Consider the following 21464-nt stretch of genomic DNA (forward strand, 5'->3'; position numbering starts at 1 on the left):
GGGAATGAATCTGCCCTATCTTAAAAGAACCAACTTTTTTCCTTGCACATAATAAAATTAGTCATTCTTAATTGTTTATAATCATCAAAATAAGATTAATAACCTTCAAGATTCAACATACTCTTTATATAAATTAAACATTTTATTATAAATAGCTATTCAATAATATAAGATTTAAACACACTCTTTATTTTTTTTTAATATAAAGTAGGGGGTAGATTTGACTCTCTACATTCGGAGAGTCAAATTAGCTTTTTATCCTTATTGCAAATAATACATTATAAATTTCTATGCATTTTATTTTATTGATTGATATCTATTATCTTTTACTTTTTTCTAAAAAATAAATTTTCGTTTCTTCTCTAAGAAAAAGAAAAAGAGTTTAAAACATTAATATTTATTAGATAAGATAAAAATAAAGAGGGCATTAGACTCAGAAAAAATATTTTTACTTTTTATAAGTAAAGATGTTCTCTATTAAACAAAAGATGCTCTTTAAAATAAAAAGCACTATTGGAGATGCTCTAAAGTAGAGAGTTGATTTGGCTCTCCATATATAGAGAGTCATATTTCACCATTTACTTTATATTTAATAAATGCACTATAAATTTTTATGCCATTGATTAATTAATATTTATAATTGTTATTTTTATTGGAAATAGTTAAAAAAAATTAAAATCATTAATATTTATAGAATTAAAAGTAAAATATAATGAGTCCATTGGACTTAAAGAAGATTACTTTTTATGTTTGAATAACAATTAGGGATAAGTTTAAAAAGGTACTATGTAGTTTTACCATTTTAAAACTTAGAGTACATAGTTCTTTTTTAGACAAGAAAAGATATGTGGTTACAAATGATACAGAGAAAAACATATCACCATTAAAAAGTCTCGATTTATAAGGATTTAACCACCTTTACTCTGATCAGCAATCGTTATCAAGTTATCTTTGTTTGATAATATGATTTTAGAGCTTAAAACTTCTAATTTTATTATTTGAATGTTACATCACAGTTTAAAAAGTTATTGATACGATGATATTGGTTTACTAGTCAAATAATTACATTTTAAGTTATTAAGCTCTAAATTATATCATCAAACACAAGAAAAATGATACCGGCAACTAACCGGAATGAAAATAGCTATGCTTTTGCTAATCAAACATTTTAATAATAAAATATATTTTTTAAAATTTTTTAACTATATAACACAGCCTTTTTTATCTCAAAAGCATTACATATTTTAAATTATCAAATGATAAAATCTTGGCTAAAAATTACTCTTTTAAAGATGCTTTTATGCTGTAGATTTTAAAGCGAATTTCTCCTTGAGGTAAAAGCCCAGTTGTATGGGTTTAATAGATTTATCCTACTCTTATTCTCACTGCACCTTGGACCTCTTTTCTTAGGCCTACTATTTATACCCTTTTAATTGATAAAGAAAAAAAAAGACAAAAAAAAGAAAACAGAAGTGAGTACGTACACTCCATTATGCAGTATGCAGTATGCAGTTGCACTCCGATACCGCCAGCAGCCTTCGCCATCACACACACTCCACTCGCACGCACACTTTATTTTGATTACGTGTTACCAAAGCGTTACGAGGTTCCCCATTCCAGGCAAATTTAGGTGGTGCGCATATCACCTTCTTCAGCGCCATTTAGCAAACATATAACCCACTTAAAAAATTATCCCTAAACCCGCAACTCCCTCTCTCCCTGCTCTGCTCTCCTCTTCCATCGTTACATTCGCCTCTCTTTTCTGTCTCCACACCAAAAACTCACTTCTATAGGAAGGAAGAAAGAAAGATGAGTGTTGCAGCGCAATTGTTAGCTGTTAAAAACCCTTATTGTTTTCCCCTAAATAAGCCTTCTCTTTACTCTTCTTCAACGTCTTTTTCACCATCTCCCTCTCTAAAGTTCCAACCTTTACTTAAACCTAAAGGCCTGGGGATTGGGATTTCAATTGGGTTTCCTTCTTTACATCGAAGGAATTCATTTCTGCCTCTCTCTGCCTCCCACGAAGAATCGGTACCTTCTACATCACATTTTCTTAATTTTGTGAAAAGGGTTTTTTTTTTTTTTTTTTTGGTTTTTACGTGTTTCTTTTGTTCATAGAAGCATTCAGAGATTGACGTGGAGAGGGAAAAGAATGAAGAAGAAGAAACGCAAGAAGACTGGAAACGAATTCTTGATTCTTTTAAATTAAAGATGCAATCTTTATCAGGAGAGTCATATGAAGAATACTCAAAGAAAGCAATGGTTGTTTTAAGAGAAACTCAGGATCAGCTTCAAGTTCTATCAGATAAGTTACAAACTAATCTTTCCGAGATAACTAAGGAAGTTGCTGTGGGGAGTAAAGAATATCTTTCAACAGCTGCTGAGAATTCTCCTGAACCTGTTAAGGAGATTGTGGAAAGTCTTGCTTCTTCAACTGATGATTTAAATGAAATTTCTCAAGTTCGTGATTTCCATGTTGGAATTCCTTATGGTATAATAACGAACTTCAATTTGTACCAATTTTTTACTTGTCTTGCTAAAATTTGGTTTCTTGGTTGCAAAAATGAGTTGTCTTAATGTCTCTCATTGGTTAATTTTAAAATGATACCGATAGACAGTTGTTTCCGTTTTTCTTTTTTTCACGGCATTGCAGGTTTGCTTCTTTCCTCTGGTGGATTTCTTTCCTTTATGTTGACAGGCAGCATTTCTGCTATTAGATTTGGTATGATTCTAGGTGCTGCGCTTTTGGCTTTAAGCATTTCAAGCTTAAAATCGTTTAAAAAAGGACAAGCACATGCTGGAGCCTTGAAAGGACAGACAGGTTAGTACATAGTTTATTTTAATGGTATTTGTGAAAAGGGAAATGGTGTAAAGGATTTCTTGTTGATTTTTTTAGCTTGGACTGGCTGGTTCTGATTCTTCACCGTTTTAATTGTTGTAATATTTCATGCTGAATTTCTTTTAATACTTTCGTGTGTCGTTTGTTTACAAGGGTCAAGTTGAAATAGTATTTGTTTTATGTGTGATTTATAATGTTAATTCCATGTCAGTTGAGGACCATACCTGAAGCATCTCTGATATTTCCAATCAATATGTTTAGTATGTTGTATCCTTTATGATAGAATGAGATATCCCTTATATGATAGAACGGGATACTTAGGTTGCTTTATGTCTTACGTTATGGAACTTTCCACATTAATTCATGGCAGAGATTCAGAGTTGTCTCGTAGCTCTTTCTATATAGTTCTTGTTATCCGTTGTTTATTAGTCCATTTTAGAAATCTCTTACATGTGTGTGGTTCTCTGGAGATAGGCCAAGTATATGCTTGTTTCTTTGTTTAATAATCTTCCCATGGACTTCTTTTCTGTACACACAAGAATTTCTAGTCATTAGCGTCAGTATATGAGTAACAGAATGTATATGGAAAGTACTGCTCTTAGACTCGCCCACATTTTTCAAGTTTGACTTTGATCTAAATTAGATGAAACAGGAAATCTTTATTTAATTTGTTTATTTTGTGTACTTCTTTTCAGAAATCTCTCTTTCTTTACATGATATCTATGCCTTCTGTTCTATTTAATTGAGGTCTTGTAACTGGTTTCTTTTTTCCTGCAGCTATTGCAGCTGTAATATTTCTGAGGGAGATAGGATTTCTGTTTGAGGTAACAGTTTTTCACAAGCTATTCTATTTTTCTTCTTTCCTGGTTACCCTGTTTATTCCATGCATGCACTATGAACTTCTTGTATTTCTTTTTTTCTTGACAGAGAGCTTCACTGTTCACCTTTTTCTCAACCGTCATCAGGTTCATAATGCTCTCTCCTTAATTTTGATATACTTGTATCTAATTTACTACCTTCAAACAAAAATAAAAAATAAATTATTGCTTAGCAGCTTTTTTTTGGTGTTGGGAAGTTTGGCTTCTAAAACTAGGATATTTAAGTATGAAAATAGCTATTGCCAAGATCTGGCTAATAATAGGGTTTCATGGAAGTTAAAGGAGCAGAAGAAGCAGTTCTAGAATTGCTCTCCTTGGAGAACAAACTGATTGCAAGAATCACCTTTGCTATGATCGTGTTGTTCTCTAGTAGTAGAGCTGATATGCTAATTTGTAGATTCACATAGCCCATACACATCCACAGGTGCCCATTGGTAAAGGGGGCAAATTGCCCCCTTGTTTCATGGGAGAATTACATAATAGTGCTATTAACTTTTTATATGCCCCCTTGAAAACTAGCAATTGCCCCACTTTATTATATGAGAAGATTACGAAATAGGAATAATATACTATGAAAAATTTAATTTTTCCCTCAATAACATAATAGCTTCAACCATGCACATCAGAGGTTTACTAGACTGGACCCTCAAGGTTTGGCTTCGTTGGATCTCATTCTCAGTCTATCCATGTTTTGCTTGTTGATCTCAGAAGAGCATAGTTGTTGATGTCCTTATCTTGGTCTAGTTAAATGACATGCATGCAAATTCACACTTACATCTAATTGCAATTTTAACATTGGTACTTGGAATGGGTGTTCATATAGTACGCCATCCTTGCATGTCTTTGTACCTGCACTTGTGTATGTAGAAAGTAAAAACATGATTTCACTGCAATCATGTGTTAGTAATGGCCTTTTAGGCTTGCAGTATAGCAATTAGGATCTCAAATAACTCTAACTTGTTTTATTTTATGCGTTGCAGTGGTGCAGTAGTTGCTTTTTATCTGTATAGGATCGTATCAAGTGGTAAGCAGACCAAAGGATCAGACCCCCAGGGGGCTGAAAATTGATAAGACTCTTCCAGGTTGGTCAGATGGCATTAATATATATATAAACACATGCTTTGAACAACACACTATTGGTTGTCTCCCTCATTGCAGCCTGAGCTAACTAACATTTCTACCTTCTCCAGGTAGAAGGCTTTACAAGATGAGGTAGCTTGTTTCTGTAGCATTAGGTTACAATGGGTGATTTTTGCTTACTGAGATGGAAAAAAGTATACAATTCTCTGATGGATATTTTCCTCCTACGCAATAATAAAATTGGTCTTGCCTTTTTCTTTTCCCCTTATCTTTTTGCCCTTATATTTGATGTGTAATAATATTTGTTAATTTCTTCAAGATTGGTTGTTCAGTTTTTTCTTTTAATTGTTAGATTATAAATGCAGAAACTTCCTGCGGCACAAGGCTGTTTATTTTTCGTTGTCACAATTATTATCACAATTACTGTCACAAAGATTATCGCGAATACAGGTATTCAGTCATACAGGTATTGTGATGGCAGGGCTGATAATTTGATGTGATGAAACTTGACTGACATTAGAATGGTGAACCAATGTTGTTTTTAACTCTGGATAGAGATCTAAAATTCAACCTTTAACTTGGTATTTAAGGGCATTTTTGCATGCAGGCCTTGCTGCCATTTGCAGGGAAAGGCCAAGGTTGCAAAAATTTTAAGAAAACGTAGAGGTGGCAAATTGACGAGTATGGGTGGTTTTGGGTTGAATATAAAAAGAGTGGGTGTTAAATAATCTATTTATTTATATATAACACTTTTAAAGTTTATAGGCATATTTAAATATGACTCATGTAAATTCTTATTCATCTATTTATTAATTAGTGTTAATTTAATTATTTTTGTTAAGAAAAATTATTTTAAATATATTATTATTATATTATTATCATTGTAGATTTTAGCTTTAATTTTTATTAGTATTCAAATTTGATGAGTTATTTTAATTTTATTATTGTTTTATTATTATAAATAAATTTAACTGGTAATTTTTTTTTTCAATTTTGTTTTATAATTTTATTAGTATCATTTTTTTTTGGTGAAGTCTTTTTTTTTTTTTTTTTAATATATTATGGATTGAATACTTTGTTTTTATAATATTGTATTAAATTTGTCAAATTAAACATGGAATTCAAACGGGAATTTTAGTGAATTTTTTTTTATATTGTTTATATTATGATATGATTATGGGACAACATGTATCTTTTATTTCTACAAATAACAAACATGATAATCTCTATTTAAAAATATTTTTATATTTTTTTTCTATTTATTATTAAACTATAATTTGATAAATTTAATTAAATTATTTAACTATTTATCTCTTCCATAAATTATAATTTTCTTCATTTCTAAAATAAGTATATGATATAAGTATCGTTTAGAAAAAAGAAATTTATTATAAATTAAGTACTATTTTGTGCAACTAATAAAGTATTAATGATTTTTTTTTGGAAGTTTTATCTTTATTTACTATAAAAATAAATATTAATAGAGTAGAAAAAAAGAAATTGACTATAGTTAAAAAAAATATAAAAATGTTATGTATTTTTATTAAATTAATGTCTTAATTCACCTAAAATAATTTTTTATTTCGAGATAATTTAGTATTTTTTAATTATTGTCAAACTAAAACTTTTAAGTTTTATATTAAAAATTAAATTTATTTATTAAATAATTTTATAATTTACTTCTTTAATTTCAATTGATTTACTTATTTCAATTTTTTTATTCACTTTTTAGCAACTATTAATAAATTTTTGTCTTATTAATACTAAAAGTGATTTTATAATTTAAAATACTGATAAAAGTGGTCACCGAATTTTATACTTAATTATATTTTAATCACAAAATTTTAATTTTATTTCAATTTACTGACTTCACAAATAAAAAATTAACACGTTAAAAAAAGTGTAAAGAGAAATATAACAAGTTAATTTTTTATTAATCAAGTAACTAAATTGCAACAAAATATAAAACTGAATATTAAAATAAAATAAATTAAATTTTTTTCTTATGATCAAAATAAAAATAAATACAAAATTTAATGACTTTATATTATTATAATCCTATGAAAGAAAGTATATTTAATTATTAATAAATATAATTTTTATATTAAAAAATAATAGAAAGTGCATTTAATTGCTAATAATATAATAAATGTATATCAATTTATAAAAAAAAAAAAAAGTAAAACTCTAGAATTAAAGAATGAAGATAATTTATCAATCAATTAAAAAAATAATTATATTAAAAAGAAAAAAGAAAAAATAATAAATATTGAAAGTGACTAAAAACATTCATGATTATTGTGAGTATATGGCTTACGCACAGCTCTGAGCTAGAAATCAAAGGACTGCCATAGAAACTTTTGCAACTCGAATAGGTTGCCCACTGACTAGCTAAGCATTCATGAGCTTCCCGGCGTGTGCTAGCCAAGATAAAAATAACCTCCGTGGCTTTTTGTTGAAGCTTTTTCTGTTTCTATTTAATATTGTTTTTCCTCCAGGTGTTTTGTATCCAAAAAATCAATGCAAATTTATTAAAGCACACGTCATTATTTATATGAACTAAAACAGTAAAAGATAATAATACAAAACTATCAACGAATTACAGGGAAAAGAAAAGAATTCCCATATATTGAAGCATAAAAAGGTTTCTTGTATCCAATGGAAAATTTACAGTGGTCCTGGAATTATGTGCGCCACTTATCTAACTTACTAAGCAGTTAAATTTTACAAAGAGTGTGAGAGACTACTCAAAAAGGACGCCAGACCATATACGCACCCTTGTAGAGACCCCAATTAAATGCTGCTAAAGCGCAGCTGAAAATATGAACCTCCCAATCTCATCCTTCAGATGTCGCCCCGGGCAGCATGGTGGACAGGGATCTCTCCTTGATTATCCAGTGGCATGTACTGTGCCATGATCGCCCGAATCTCTGAATCCATGTACCTCTACAATAATTTTTTAAAAATAAGTCCAATACATGAAGTTTTACAGTATTGCTAACATTTTTAAGGTTATACCCGTCAACCTACAACTTAACTCATGACCCATAGGTTAGATTGTCTGGACGGGGGAAGTAAATCCCTCCAAAGCGATTCAACACTAGGTGCAAGTTTCGAGTGAACAAACTACTGCAGTTCACTCGATCTTGTCATAGATCACAAACATTATAGCAAGTACAGCTCTTAATTTCTTTTATACATACTTCATGATAGCATATGCCTGTTAATCAATCCGGTGTTAATAGCCATCATCTCTCTCTCTCTCTCTCTCTCTCTTCCCCCCCCATCATGAATGAAGTCTGTACTAATTGACATAGAAATTAGAATCTTTATCTAGTCTTCTAACATCCTTTCCAACACCATCCAAAGTAAGAAAACAAGAAAAATGTCGCACGAGCAGGGTTATTCTTTGTTTCAATGGGTTAATCGAAATCCTGACAACTGGCACATCATGATTTTTCTCTAAATTAAAGCCTGATAATAAAAAATTCACTGTTCCTTCAATACATACCCGGATTCTGTACTTGTAAGTTGCATATCCAGCAACTCCAGCGGCAGCCAATGCTAGAATAATAATCCAAATAAAGCTCCATCCAACCTCTGTATTAGCAGCCTTACCTGAATTATTACAATAAAGGTCCAGTATGGCAAACATGAGAACCATATATCATTAAGGAAGTCACATAACTTCAAAGACTGCATTTATTAAAAAAAAAAGAAAAGAATATAGTAATAACAAAAAGCAGTAACACAGGAGCTCCCACTTTGAGATAACCAAAGTTAGAATATTAAGATGAGTTATAATGATTAATCTTAAGTTGGGTGGCATATATTTCAGAAACAAGTTTATGTATTATACCAAGTGCATTGTGCGACTAGAGACATGTTTCAAAGGAAAATACACATACTTGTTCAATTACTAGAGAATGATCTATTCCACCATTACAATATTCATCATCAAGAAAGATGCGGCACCTGGTTCCTAATAACATGTGATGGCATCCAAAGCAACCAAATGTAAAATGATAATTTTAGTTTAAATTTTGCAGCGAATGCTCCATAGTGGAGTTGCAAATTCCATTAGAAATTATATTTAGAGCACTTTGTTAGTTCCAGGAATAATAAGAAAAGTAGAGTCTTTTGGTTAAGGAGTTCTCCAAATAATTCATCAAGCAAGAAAGATACTACACCAACAATACTCACTTATGCATGTGTCGTGTTCTTGAATATACAATAAACCACTGCTACAGCTACAATCATAACCACCCCATGTATTTTTGCATTTGCATTCTGGACACTGGCAAGCTGACTTCTCTTTGCATTCATCGACATCTGAAACCCAGTCATGAGTGATAACAACTCAAGCGTATCAGCAGTGCAGATAGTTTCCATCAATCAGCCTCATCAATTATGTTATTCAACAGCATACACATGATATGCAACAAGCATGCGTCTGTCTTACTCACACACAGGTGAGAACTAATGAGCAATTTAAAAATTGTAAAAGTATTTACAGTACGCCATGAAAAGGCAGTATATTGTAAAATATTTTACAACATGTGGATTCCACATTTTTTTTGAAAGGAAAAATATGCATGTAAACATTTTTCCAGACCCGAAACCAAGATCATGTTACTATGCTATGCTTGTATGAAAGACCATGTGCACAATTTGGTCCAGTGAAGGAATTCCCTTGCACTAAAAGGTATAGTGATTACAACAAAACGGAATAAAATAGGGTTAGAAACGAGTACCCTCGCAGGAATTGACTCCATCACCCTTGAATCCTGGAGGACACTTGCAACCTTGTGAATGATCCTCCTTGGAGAAAAAAAGGGGAAAAGAAAATCAGAGGACCTACTAATTTAGTAAAAACAATAAAAAAATAATTCAAATGGTCAATGAAGAATGGTAATAAAACAAAGGCCATTACTGCGAATGAATTCCATCAAACTAAATTTGAAATACTTACAACACAAGCAGAAAAAGTCCTGCCATCTTGGGTTTTCTTCCAACATCCCCCATTGTTAATTTCACAACGCAAAGAACCTGAAGCTGATGAATCAAACAAGGAAAACATGAAATGCATGAAAATCAAACATGCACAGCATTAAAGATATAGCTAATTGAAGTATTCAATGAGCTTTTGCTCTTTCCTTATTTTGGTTTAAAGCACAACGCAAGAGATGCATAAGTATACTTTCCAAACCCCATGCCAATTAAATCTGCATTAGAAACTCCTCAACTACCACAACCACAGGCATCAATGCCACACTTAAATCCATGTGCTCATAGCTTCTCTGGGTTCATTTGGCATTGCTTGAGAAAAGCATCTTCAATAAATATATGAAAGCAACTAGACATTTTATTAAGGTAGAATTGATATGTTTTATGCATAAAACCTTGGAAAGGCAAAAACGTCCTAGGATCATGCTGGAAACTAGACAGATCTTGATAGATAGAATTAATATCTTAACAATCCACCACAAAAAGCTATTGCCAGGTATCCCATTGTGCAGTGACTTCAAATTGACACAAGTTTCTACATCAAACTTCAGATTTTGAACAGTATATGAGACGTTACCTTCACAATGAGTATAACCATCACCAACAAACTTCACACCTCGTACCACTGGACATTCACATACTCTACCTCGGAAAGTATCCTACAGCATAAAATACCCAAACCAAATAAAATTAGAATCAACAAATCACACAAGCATAATACACACAAGAGTTTGACATATGTATATACCTTGCATGCAGTAAGGTTTCCAGCCTTGTCCTGCCAGCATCCACCGTTATTCTCCAAGCACTCGTTGGTTTCTACATCTGCAAAGAACAATTTATAATTAAGCAAAAAAGAAATACCATCTGTAAATAAATCAGCTGTAATGTCATATAATTACAATGCTAGTTAGTTGCCTCATACATTCCAAATAGAAGGAGATCACTGATTAAGGGATACAAAACAATATCCTTGCACCAAAGTGAAAATGACACACAAGTTAGGCAATAAAGTGCTGACTCTCTGCACTTACAAGGATATTACATAATCTAAATTTTATCAGAAAGATCAATCCAAGAAATAATAACCTTCACTTAAACATATGGCTGGCTCAGTGGTCTCCTGGAAACCTGCACAAATGGCCTTGAGAACCGCCCCCTTATCCAACTTACCTGAAGCCAGTAACAATCATGGATCAAAATGCAAGTCCGTGCATTCAATTAGCTAAGAGGAAAGCAAATAAATCAGTTCAAACCTCGATATTGCCTATTGTTTACGACGAGAGTTGGCAGTATAGTCACATCTCCTCGAGAACCTTTTCCAATCTGAGCTTAGATTTGCAAAAAATCCAAATGTATAAGAACAGAAAAACAGCCAAGGAAACAGACTTCACAAAGAAAACAAGTATGCACTTTTGAAAATTAAACGTAGATTTAAAGTATCTAACCTGTGCATCTTGTTCAGCTTTGAGAACTGGGTTGTCCACATCTGCTTCAGTGTCACCTATGCATTTGTCTATCTTTCTGATATCAACACCTAAACAGAAAGAATATTATTAGTTTGTACTTCAAAAGTCTAATTTTTGCAGTCTACAGCAGAAGTCAACAATTCAATAATAAGTAAAAAAGGAATACTCTTTTCTTGTCAAGAACAAAATGCAACAAGATATTGGTAAATATAGCGACCCGATGGCATAATGAAATTTCCTTATGTTAACAGAATCAATATATTAACAAATAAAAATCAAGGAAGTCCTTGCCAGCTACCATGAAGGAAAATATGCTGAAATTAATGACTAAAAGAAATTCAAGAGAAACAAAAATATAATGCAAATACAGTATCATGCATGAATCCTCTAAAACTACAGAAATCTAATCGTTTCTACTCCTGGTAGAACCTCAAAGGTCATTCAGCATCAGAATTACAAAGAGTTTGAAAAAAGAAAAGAAAATGCCACAAAAATGAGAAGAAACAGAAGCATCTACCATCAAAAAGTTACCTAAATGATAAACTAACATCAAAAAATGGCTTGACCAATGACCTACCAAGTGATTGGATAACTTGATCTGCACACTCTTTGGTGTATTTCTTATCTTTCATTGGACAACGGATTGCAAAGTCAGTCACATAATCCCACCAAAGCCATGGTTTTCCACTTTCATTGGCCACTTTAAAAAAGCAAGCTTGACGTAGATTTTGAACCACAACATCCTTTCCATCATATCCCTTGCTAAAATCCTGCTCAGGATCAGGAGCACAGTACCTGCCGTGGTTTATGCACTGAGACTTGCATTGTTTGCTCAGAATGAATGCTTCTGGGCAATACCATGTTATATAGTGTGGAGTGAACTGAGTGTAACCCTTCTGCTCAAGTATCTGAGCTGCACCTTTGAAGTTCTTGACGAAGTCCATCTGGCTGTCACACTTTGGCCCGCATTCATCATTGCTATTTGTCCAGAACTCATACTCGACACGCTCATCAGGATGTGGAAGGGCCTCAGTCCAATCAAGATTTATGTTCACCATCTCCCCACCAGATAGAGCCTTCTTGATACTGTCTCCCAAGGACTTGGTGATAAGGGCCGATGGAATGTTGATCTTTTGCAAATAGTCAGCATCTGCATTTTCTTCTTCAGGGGTGTCCATGGTAATCAACGGCTCCAACTTGTCATCTGCAACCAGAATAGCTGCTGCTCCACCGTTTTGTGCATTCCAAGCCTTCAATGTGAAGTAACAATCTACAAAGAGATTTTTAACATAATTAGTGTTGCATCATCAAACCACCATAGCCTCAATCACTATTTACAGCTACTGGTGGAATGGGTTTAACATCTGGTAATCATTTACTACAACCATAATGCCATCAAAATCACATTATAACTTCAATTACAGCATAGCAAACATGTACTTGGAGGTATTTCAGACTCCAGTCGAGCTACAAATTCCACTAGAAAAAGAACACTTGTGGCATCAAATTTCATGAATGTGTATAGCATACCAAAGGGGTAAAAGAAATACCCATACCCATACCCAACTCTAATTTAAAGTTAGAAATATACATAGTTAAACAGCCTCTTACCTAACCCATAAAAATATTGAAACTTTGGTTTTCCAGAAGCTTTCTTAGAAGAGCTAGGATCCTCTATCAGCTAATTGAAAGTAATATCAGAACAATAAAAATAGAAAAAATTACCTAACCCATAAAAATATTCCATATATAAAATAATTAGCATATATGAAACCAAATCAATTGTAGGAAATTAGCTAAATACTAAAACTTACAACTTCATTCATTCCTGACAAGTCATGAGTATCCACAAGAATTCAGACATACCAATAGACATGCAAATACACAAAAGTTCAAACTTTTGGGCATAAAGCATTAAAAGACAATAAAGGAAGAAGATCACCTCCTCGATCAGCGAGAAGAAAAGTGGGTAAACCTCCAGGCTTAGATTTGAAAGAGATATCAACCTCATCAAATCCTTTGCAAGCTTTCTGATTAGCTTTTGGATAAACAACAGTCCCAACCAAAGTACCTCCATATTGAGGAACACCAAAATTCCCAATTGCACATTCATGTATACCCTTCACTGAATCTGGAGAAGTCACTCTTAAGCTGTTTTTCTCAACTACAAACCTACCCAAACAAGACCCACACAGCATAAGTAACACAAATCCTAAGAACCCTAACTTTTCCCTCATTTTTAATACTAATCCAATTCTCTCTTCTGATCAGAGTTTCAATCTAAATAGCCGTCTGCCTCGAAAAAAACGATAGCGAGACAGTCAATTGGTATAAATAATAGAACTGGAATCTTACAGATTAAGACTTGATGTAAAAACAAAGCTAGAAAAGACAAATTTCATTAATCAAGATTATTGATTGAATAAAACTAGGAAAAACTTAGAAACCCCGATAGGAATTCTAACAGAAAAGCTCAAAAGGAGCTTCTTTCTAATTTTATTTCAAGCAAGTCCAGAGAATGTAATTAATGAAGACGATTACTATTTTCAAAAGAAACTAGATCTTTATTTTACTTTATTCTATTTTAAAAGAAAAAGAAAAAAGAAGAAAATTCCACAAGGATTGGCTTCTTTTGTGGGTTTATAGAGAGACTTTGAAATGGTAAAGTAGATAAGGACCCGTCTCTTTGAAGGAAGCAGTAGAGAAGATTAGATAGATTTAAACCGCCATTAATTAAAGTAGTAAATTATTGATTAACATTTTAATCCAAGATCATGTAATTTATATCTTTATTTTTAACGGCTGAGATTGCATCAGAAAATAATTGGGACCCACGACGTTGATGTCTTTGCATGAGATACACGTGTTGATTATTGTGAATGCCCTTTGTTTGGTGTTTTTCGGGAGTTCAGTAAGTTTACTGTTTACGTGTTCATTTCGGCAGAAATTCCAAAACTTAAAAAAGAAATACAGAAAACGTAAGAAATGGTCCCTGCTGTTGTACCAAAATTGCTTTACTATTTTAACGTTTTCTTAATTAAAGCTCGTGCCGCTGTAATATTATTTAAAAATATACAGTTATTATTAAAATAAACAGTAATGTCAAATAAATTTATAAAAGAATTATTACTTATATATGTATATGTATTTAATATATAGAAGGATTAATTTTATATAAAATTTTCTCAATTACCTTTTTCTCCTTTTCTATCATGTTAGTGATCATTCAACCCTCTGAATTTTGGCACTGGGTTGGAACATGAACCCAAAGATGTATTGGCCCCTGATATCGTGAAAATGTGACCTTGCCATACCATTTTTTAAAGTAAAAGGTATCTAAATTAACATTTTTTCGAAAATAAATCTAACAGAAATAGTTTTTAAGATATTAATTTATTATATGAAAGAAGTAAGAGCCTACCTTTCTAACGCCAACTACTATTTAAACCGTTCGCTCTAAAAATAAAAAGGTAAAATCAAAGTCTAATTGCTAATAAAATAAATGTATATTTAATTTTAGAACAAAAGTTTGAAGAATTATTTTATGGTATTATATTTTTATTTAAAGAACAAAAATAATTTTTTGTATAGATAAGTACTATATATTTTATTTCTTAATATTTCTTTAAATATACATTTATATTTTTATTATATTTTATATAATTTTATATTTATTTAATATGAACTATAACTAAATTACAATTTTATAAATAAAATTAAATTTTATTTCAAAAAATAAATTTTTAGATTTTATTATAATTAAGAATATATATTAATAAGTTATATAATTATAAAATACACAATCGAATGTTAGTTTACATGAACTTATTTATTTTATTAACAATTTATATATTTTTTAATTTTTATAATTAAAAATTAAAAAATATCAAATATATCTAAAAATTTTAAAAATATAAAACACATGTTATTTTTTGTTGTAAAAAATACATTTATTTTATAAATATAAAAGCGCCAAACCACATAATAGTTTTTTAAATTTAATTTTTGATTTTATTTAAATAAAATAACTATTAAAATAAATATTTATTTACAATAATAAATTAACTAATTTACTTTATAACATGTCAATATATATATATATATATGACAGTAATGTTTTAATATTATTTTTTCTTCTAAATAACATATTATATGAATCATAAGCTATTTTTTAATTCTTAAAAAATAAATTATTTTAATATATTTTACTATTTTATATAAAATATATTACAATTTTAACATATTAATTATGATATATAATTATTTCACTTCCTTCCACCTTTTGAATTCTGTTTCATAACTTCTATTTTAGTTTTTCTTTTTAAGTATTTTACAACATAAAAGTTTTATGTTAAAATTGTGAAAGTTATAAAAAAAGATTTAAAAAAAGTATAAAAAATGAAATAATTATATATCATAATTAAAGTGTTAAACTATAATATCATATTTTATATAAAATAGTAAGAAATATTAAAATGATCAATTCTCTAAGAATTAAAAAAAAAAATAGCATAGGATTCATATAATGTATCATGCAGGAGAGAGAAAACAATATTAAAACATTGCTTTCATATACATATATATAGATTATAAATTTTAATTATCTTATAATCATTTTTTTCAAATTAGATTTTATACTTTCAATTTTAGATTCAATTTGTTCTTTTTAAAATTTTTATAATGTAATAATTCTCTTATTAATTAAAAAGAATATTATTCATAACATTTGTATTTATTTATACCATTCGTCTCTCTTTTTATTTTATTTTACATATTTTTTATTGAGATTATTTTGACAGACTTATAGTTTCAAGTAAAAGAACTTTGTTAATTGAATTAATTTTTATATTAATAAAAAAATATTTTCCATGTAGCTATTTAAAAAAATCTAAATTAGCTTTTTCTATCCGACATGGCATGTTATATGATCTCTAAACTATTTTTTTAAAAAAAATTAGAAAATTAATATATTTTAACATATTTTATTATTATTTAAAAAAAATTATGTTACAACTTCCAATACTTTAATTAGAATATTTAATTATTTCACGTTCTTGTACCCTTTTTGGATTCTTATTATAACTTTTATTTTAAGTAATTTATCTTCAAATATTATATTATAATATACAATATCCTAATTATAAATTTTAAGTATCTAATAGTCTTTTTTTTCTCCAAATTCTTCTCTATAATTTAAGTTTTTGATTAAATTTTTTAAAATTTTCTATTCCCATAGTTGAATAATTATCTCATCAATTAAAAAATTATTTTTTAATTATAATATTTATATTTATTTACACATTTTATCTCTTATTGCATTCTATCTTAAATATATTTCAATAAAATTATTTTAATATGGTTCAATTTCAAATAAAGAATTCAATTAATTAAAAATTAGTTTTTAGGTTAAATCTTCCATAATTTAGTAAATTAAAAAATAATAAAAATATTTTTATTTTTATATATATAGAGTAAGAAAATATTATTGAATTATATACTTAGAATATATAAAATACTAAATTAGAAAATAAATAAAATAATCTAATATCAAATCAAGTTATAACATAATAATTTAATTTGATTTGGTTTATATTATTAAAATATTTAATTTATTTAATTTTATGAGATACTCATATTTATTTATTTTTATATAGATAGTTATGAGCATAGTAAAAGAAAATTAAAGGGTTCAAAGTATAAAAAATTATTAAATCCTGTAAAAAGAGAGAATATATTTTTTTGTTAATGAATTTATCGTCATTAAAATCAATAAGTACTTAAGAAATTTAGAAAGAGATAACATGTTTATATATCCAATAAAAGACTATATATATATATATATATATATATATATATAGTTAAATTAGTTAGTTATATAGTCAATTAATATTTTATATATTTTTATTAAATCTTTATAGTATGATATTATTTAATATTAATTTTAGTAATTTTTATAATTTTAATTGACATTAAATTAAACTGTCCATAAGGCGGGCAATAATCTAGTACTATAATTATTTTTGAAATTAATATGTTACCTTGCACAAAGAATGTGATAATTAACACATACTATTAATTTATCTAACATCTGCTAAAGGACATTATATATATATAATTTTATTACATAATTCTAGATACTAATAATATGAAATTTTACCATATTAATTTAGCTTATATATTTATTGTCTATTTTTCTGTCAATGAATTTGATATAAATATCTAATAGAAAATTAAATACAAATATAGTACACATATTCAACTAAAGATTAAATAAGAAATGAGAAATGATTAATTATGGCATATATTTTGCAATAGAAATTACATATTTCTAATATTTTGTATTAATTATGTAGACAGTATAGATATTAAATTATGTTTGTGAAATGTAGTCAGTTTAAAAATGTTCATTAAACATTAAAGATGATTAATTAACAGAGGTATCACTGAACTCAATATAAAAGGAATTACAAGCCAAAGAGCTCTCGACTAATAAATCCATATGTAAAATTTAACAGTGGCTCAGTTATAATGGGATTAATAAAAAAATTGATGCAGGCTGTTTATTTGTTATCTACCTTGTTATATTACAATTACCCTTTTCAATTTATACATGGAATTGGAAATTAATATTATTAATCTTTGTTATTACTTTTTTAGAAATATTTTTGTTAGTTCTTTTCTAAAAGCTATACATTTAGTCAGATATAAAAATTAATTATATATAATGATATTTATGTTAATTACTGAAAGTACTATATTTCTATTAATTGCTTATTAAATTAATAATAACAAATAATTATAATTTAATGAACTAAAAAATAATTATGTTCTTTTGGGATGGAGAAAATAAAATATAATCCAATTCTTTAAATGAGTTTTATGCTACACATGGAAGCGAACTAAAAATTGCGTATTTTGGCATTTAGGAGAGTGGTTTAAGAGGAGAGTTCTTTGTACCGCAAGACTATTGTTGTCAAATGAGTGAAATTACAAAGCAATTTCTTGTACGTTTCCCAAAGAAATAACATCACGCAGAAAATTAGGGATTAGAAAGAAAACATTATAAATTGTGGAAGCATTTAAATATCATGTGATAATTTTAATCCATTTACTCAATTTCAAAACAAACCATTTTAAACAACTTTTAACTACCAAGAAAACAAACAATGTTTTATCTACTTTTCCACGTCTAAATAAATGCAAAGAAGACGAGAAGGATAATGAGCTATGATGCTACATTATTAATTGAATCCCATCAATGTCTTTCACTAAAATACAACATCATAATGATTCACCAAAACAATGACACTGCAGTATTTAACAGAAGTCACAGAAAATCACCAGAACTGTCTCGCGTTTGAAATTTTCTACCACATAGAATTTGGGGAAAAATGAAAACCAGAAGAGAAAAAGGAAGAAAAGGAGCAGATTAAATAGATCCACCAGGACATTCAAGTTCACATAATTTTCAAGCTGGGATTATCAGCAATGGTGGTGGTGGTGGTGGTGGTGGTGGTGACGGTGACCGATCTCGTCCAATCCAAAACACCGCAAGAAAGGGTAACAAACCGCGAATATGCAACCGCCAATTCCCCTGAAAATAGAAGATACAAGCAAGCAAGGGCAGCAACAACATGCCAAAAATGGATCATCATATGGGCTGTCTCCATGATGGTGATGGTGGTGGTGACCCATGATCTTCTTTTTAATCTGTTTAAACAAAATTAAGAAATACCCAATAATCAAAATTCCATTCTATGGATGCCCTTTTTCTTCGTTAAAGATTTACAAGCGTAAACAACATGATAACTAATCAATCGCCAAAATAAAAATTTTCGTGGAAAAATAAGTACAATAACATGTTCTATAGGAAAATGAAATAGATAAAGAAACAATAATCAAAATCTATAAAAAAAGTGAACATTAAACCTGTAAGAATTGCAGCTAAAACTCCTCTTTCTGTCCGGGGAGAAAAAGATCTGCAGCTAGAAGAACGCAAGAGAAGCAAAAATGGGGCAATATCGAGAATTGAATACCGAAAAAAGCAAAACTTGCGTTTGCCAAAGGAGAATTGATTTGTCTTGAAAAGAATTCAATACAGCCTTAAAAATTAAACTGGAAACCAGCGAGCGAGAGGAGTTTTCAGTTTACTGTTTTGTGTAGAACAGGAATACATACCTAACCAAACCAATCCTTGCCTTTTATATGACATTATCCATGAGTTTTACCAAGTAGGCGTGATGACGGCCTTCCAACTCAGCCAATTGGCTTGTCCGCGTCTGGCTTCCTTCATCGTGTGAATATATTGCTGTTGACCAAACAAAATATTTCTAAATTTTATCGATTTAATTTTTAACAGACTTCTCCATTATCTTTTTAATTTATTCTACTTCTTAATTTTTGTTAGAAAAATTACAAAAACATATTTTTTCGTTAAATGCTCTTATACTTGGAGGATTTAGGTTTTCTTTTTGACAAATAAATACTTTATATTTTATTGTTCTTGCATTTTTAATATCCTACAACATATTATTACTATTTTATAATAAAATTATTTTTATAAGTGATTTAATATTAAATTAACTATAATAATTTTTTAAAAATATTACAATTTTAGTTTCGGAGTTATTTCATTTTATCTTTAATAAAAATATAATTAATTTTATTTATCAAGAATTCAATATAGTTGGCAGTATGTTATATCACTTAATAAATGATTTTGTTTAGATTATAGGAATTTAAATATACTAATTTGTAAAATAGTAAAATAAATTAAAAAAAATTAAATCACATAGTACCTCTTATGAAAATAATTATAATCTTTTAAATATAAAAATGCCAAATCACAAGAGCCTTTTTATATTTTTCCATTTTCTTCTCTCTCTTTTTTACTTCTTAATTTCTATTTTAATCTTTTATGAATTTTTATATTTTTATTAATATTACAAAAATTGGAAGAATATATGCTCAAAGATAGAAGATATCAACAACATAAATTAAAAAGTATATATTAGAAAACAATTACATTTTGTTGAATGTTAAATCTATAAGGTTTGAAAGTGAAACTATGTATGAAACCATGTTCTTTTAACAAAATGTGATGTATTTTTTTTCCTAACAGTAACTGAAAAAAGGTTAATTTTCTTTCACATGATAGATATTAGTCGGATTGGTAGGGTTACAAACGAATAAGACACTAATAAATTATTTGAATCTCGATTTTATAAAAACTTATATGAATTCATTTAACAAATCAGCCGAGTCTAAATTAAATAAAATGTTACTTATTAAGTTAATGAGTCGAAATATTACAATTTATATTTATTAAATACGCGAGTTATGAGTAAATATAAATTGAGTACAAACTCGAATTAATAATAAATGAGTCAAATACAAATTAGCTACGTTTTGCCGAACTAAGAATAAAAATGGTAACTTAAGAAAGAAGGAAAATATGAAGTTCGTGGATTTCACATTATTGCAAGAATGTATCTCCTTTTATGTCTTATTTTGTCTAACAATGTTTTTGAGTTGGTCTTATTTTGTCTGATATAAGGCCGGAAAATGTTGACTTAACAAAGAAGAATATTGTCACAGCATAACCAATAAAACCCCTAAGTTGCATCTGCCCTGCTTCTATGAAGGAATTACTACAAAATTAAACTTATGAATATATTTTAATCTCTACTTTTTTTAAAGAAAAAATTAGATAGAAATGTTTATGTTACTCCTATCAATTTAAATATACTAATATATAAAAAAAAAGATAATATAGTGTAGTTATATGATTATTATTAGATTTACTTCCTTTTCTTTTCCCTCTCTCTCCTTATTTCCCTAAATAAGATCAACACATTTCTCCTCCCTTTTCACTTCATTACATGAGACTTTAATTAGCAAGGGAATGAGCCTTACCAGAAGAATCTCAAAACATCATGCTTCAGAAATTTGATCCAAATGAAAAGACCTAAGAAAAGGGTTTTCTTTCCCTCCTGCTAATTATATATTTTTTTGTTTGGTTCTATCAACTTAAATAAACAATATATCCTTCACCATACGTACATCCTTGATATTAGATCAAAGATGTTTGTTTACAACTCACAAACAAATATTGAAATAACAATGAAAGCTGTCAAAGATGTTTCTGAGAAATGTCCTATGCAAACATCTCAAGTTAGTGAATCCATTAAA

At 29.0% G+C, this 21464-nt stretch overlaps 2 protein-coding genes and 1 long non-coding RNA gene across 4 annotated transcripts; 1 reads left to right on the forward strand and 2 right to left on the reverse strand.

The window, feature by feature from the left end:
- The first annotated feature begins 1486 nt into the window (after nucleotides 1–1486).
- Nucleotides 1487–5062, forward strand: LOC8274938 (protein FATTY ACID EXPORT 3, chloroplastic). Of its 2 annotated transcripts, none has more exons than XM_015725087.3 (7): nucleotides 1487–2031; nucleotides 2122–2491; nucleotides 2654–2821; nucleotides 3617–3663; nucleotides 3767–3804; nucleotides 4698–4799; nucleotides 4908–5062. In XM_015725087.3, exons 1-6 carry the CDS (start codon nucleotides 1810–1812, stop codon nucleotides 4783–4785), a joined length of 933 nt encoding a protein of 310 aa, XP_015580573.1. In that variant the 5' UTR covers nucleotides 1487–1809; the 3' UTR covers nucleotides 4786–4799; nucleotides 4908–5062. The 2 variants fall into 2 exon arrangements, with proteins under 2 accessions (XP_015580573.1, XP_002528693.2); XM_002528647.4 differs by having other exon boundaries at nucleotides 1490–2031; nucleotides 2119–2491.
- Nucleotides 5063–7396: 2334 nt separating this feature from the next.
- LOC8274939 (vacuolar-sorting receptor 1) lies at nucleotides 7397–13831 on the reverse strand. The gene is made up of 12 exons (XM_002528648.4): nucleotides 13216–13831; nucleotides 11851–12543; nucleotides 11253–11341; nucleotides 11061–11130; nucleotides 10894–10977; nucleotides 10553–10629; nucleotides 10382–10463; nucleotides 9770–9852; nucleotides 9552–9618; nucleotides 9001–9129; nucleotides 8309–8415; nucleotides 7397–7743 (listed from the first exon to the last, which is right to left on the reverse strand). The coding sequence occupies exons 1-12, from the start codon at nucleotides 13508–13510 to the stop codon at nucleotides 7642–7644; spliced, it is 1878 nt and encodes a 625-aa protein (XP_002528694.1). The 5' UTR covers nucleotides 13511–13831; the 3' UTR covers nucleotides 7397–7641.
- Nucleotides 13832–18484: 4653 nt separating this feature from the next.
- Nucleotides 18485–19603, reverse strand: LOC107262012. Its single transcript, XR_001535932.3, has 2 exons — nucleotides 19203–19603; nucleotides 18485–18983 (listed from the first exon to the last, which is right to left on the reverse strand). It is a non-coding gene; the product is annotated as an uncharacterized LOC107262012 (long non-coding RNA).
- Nucleotides 19604–21464: the final 1861 nt, after the last annotated feature.

The sequence above is a fragment of the Ricinus communis genome, chromosome 10 (genome assembly GCF_019578655.1).
Source record: "Ricinus communis isolate WT05 ecotype wild-type chromosome 10, ASM1957865v1, whole genome shotgun sequence".
Taxonomy (NCBI): domain Eukaryota; kingdom Viridiplantae; phylum Streptophyta; class Magnoliopsida; order Malpighiales; family Euphorbiaceae; genus Ricinus; species Ricinus communis.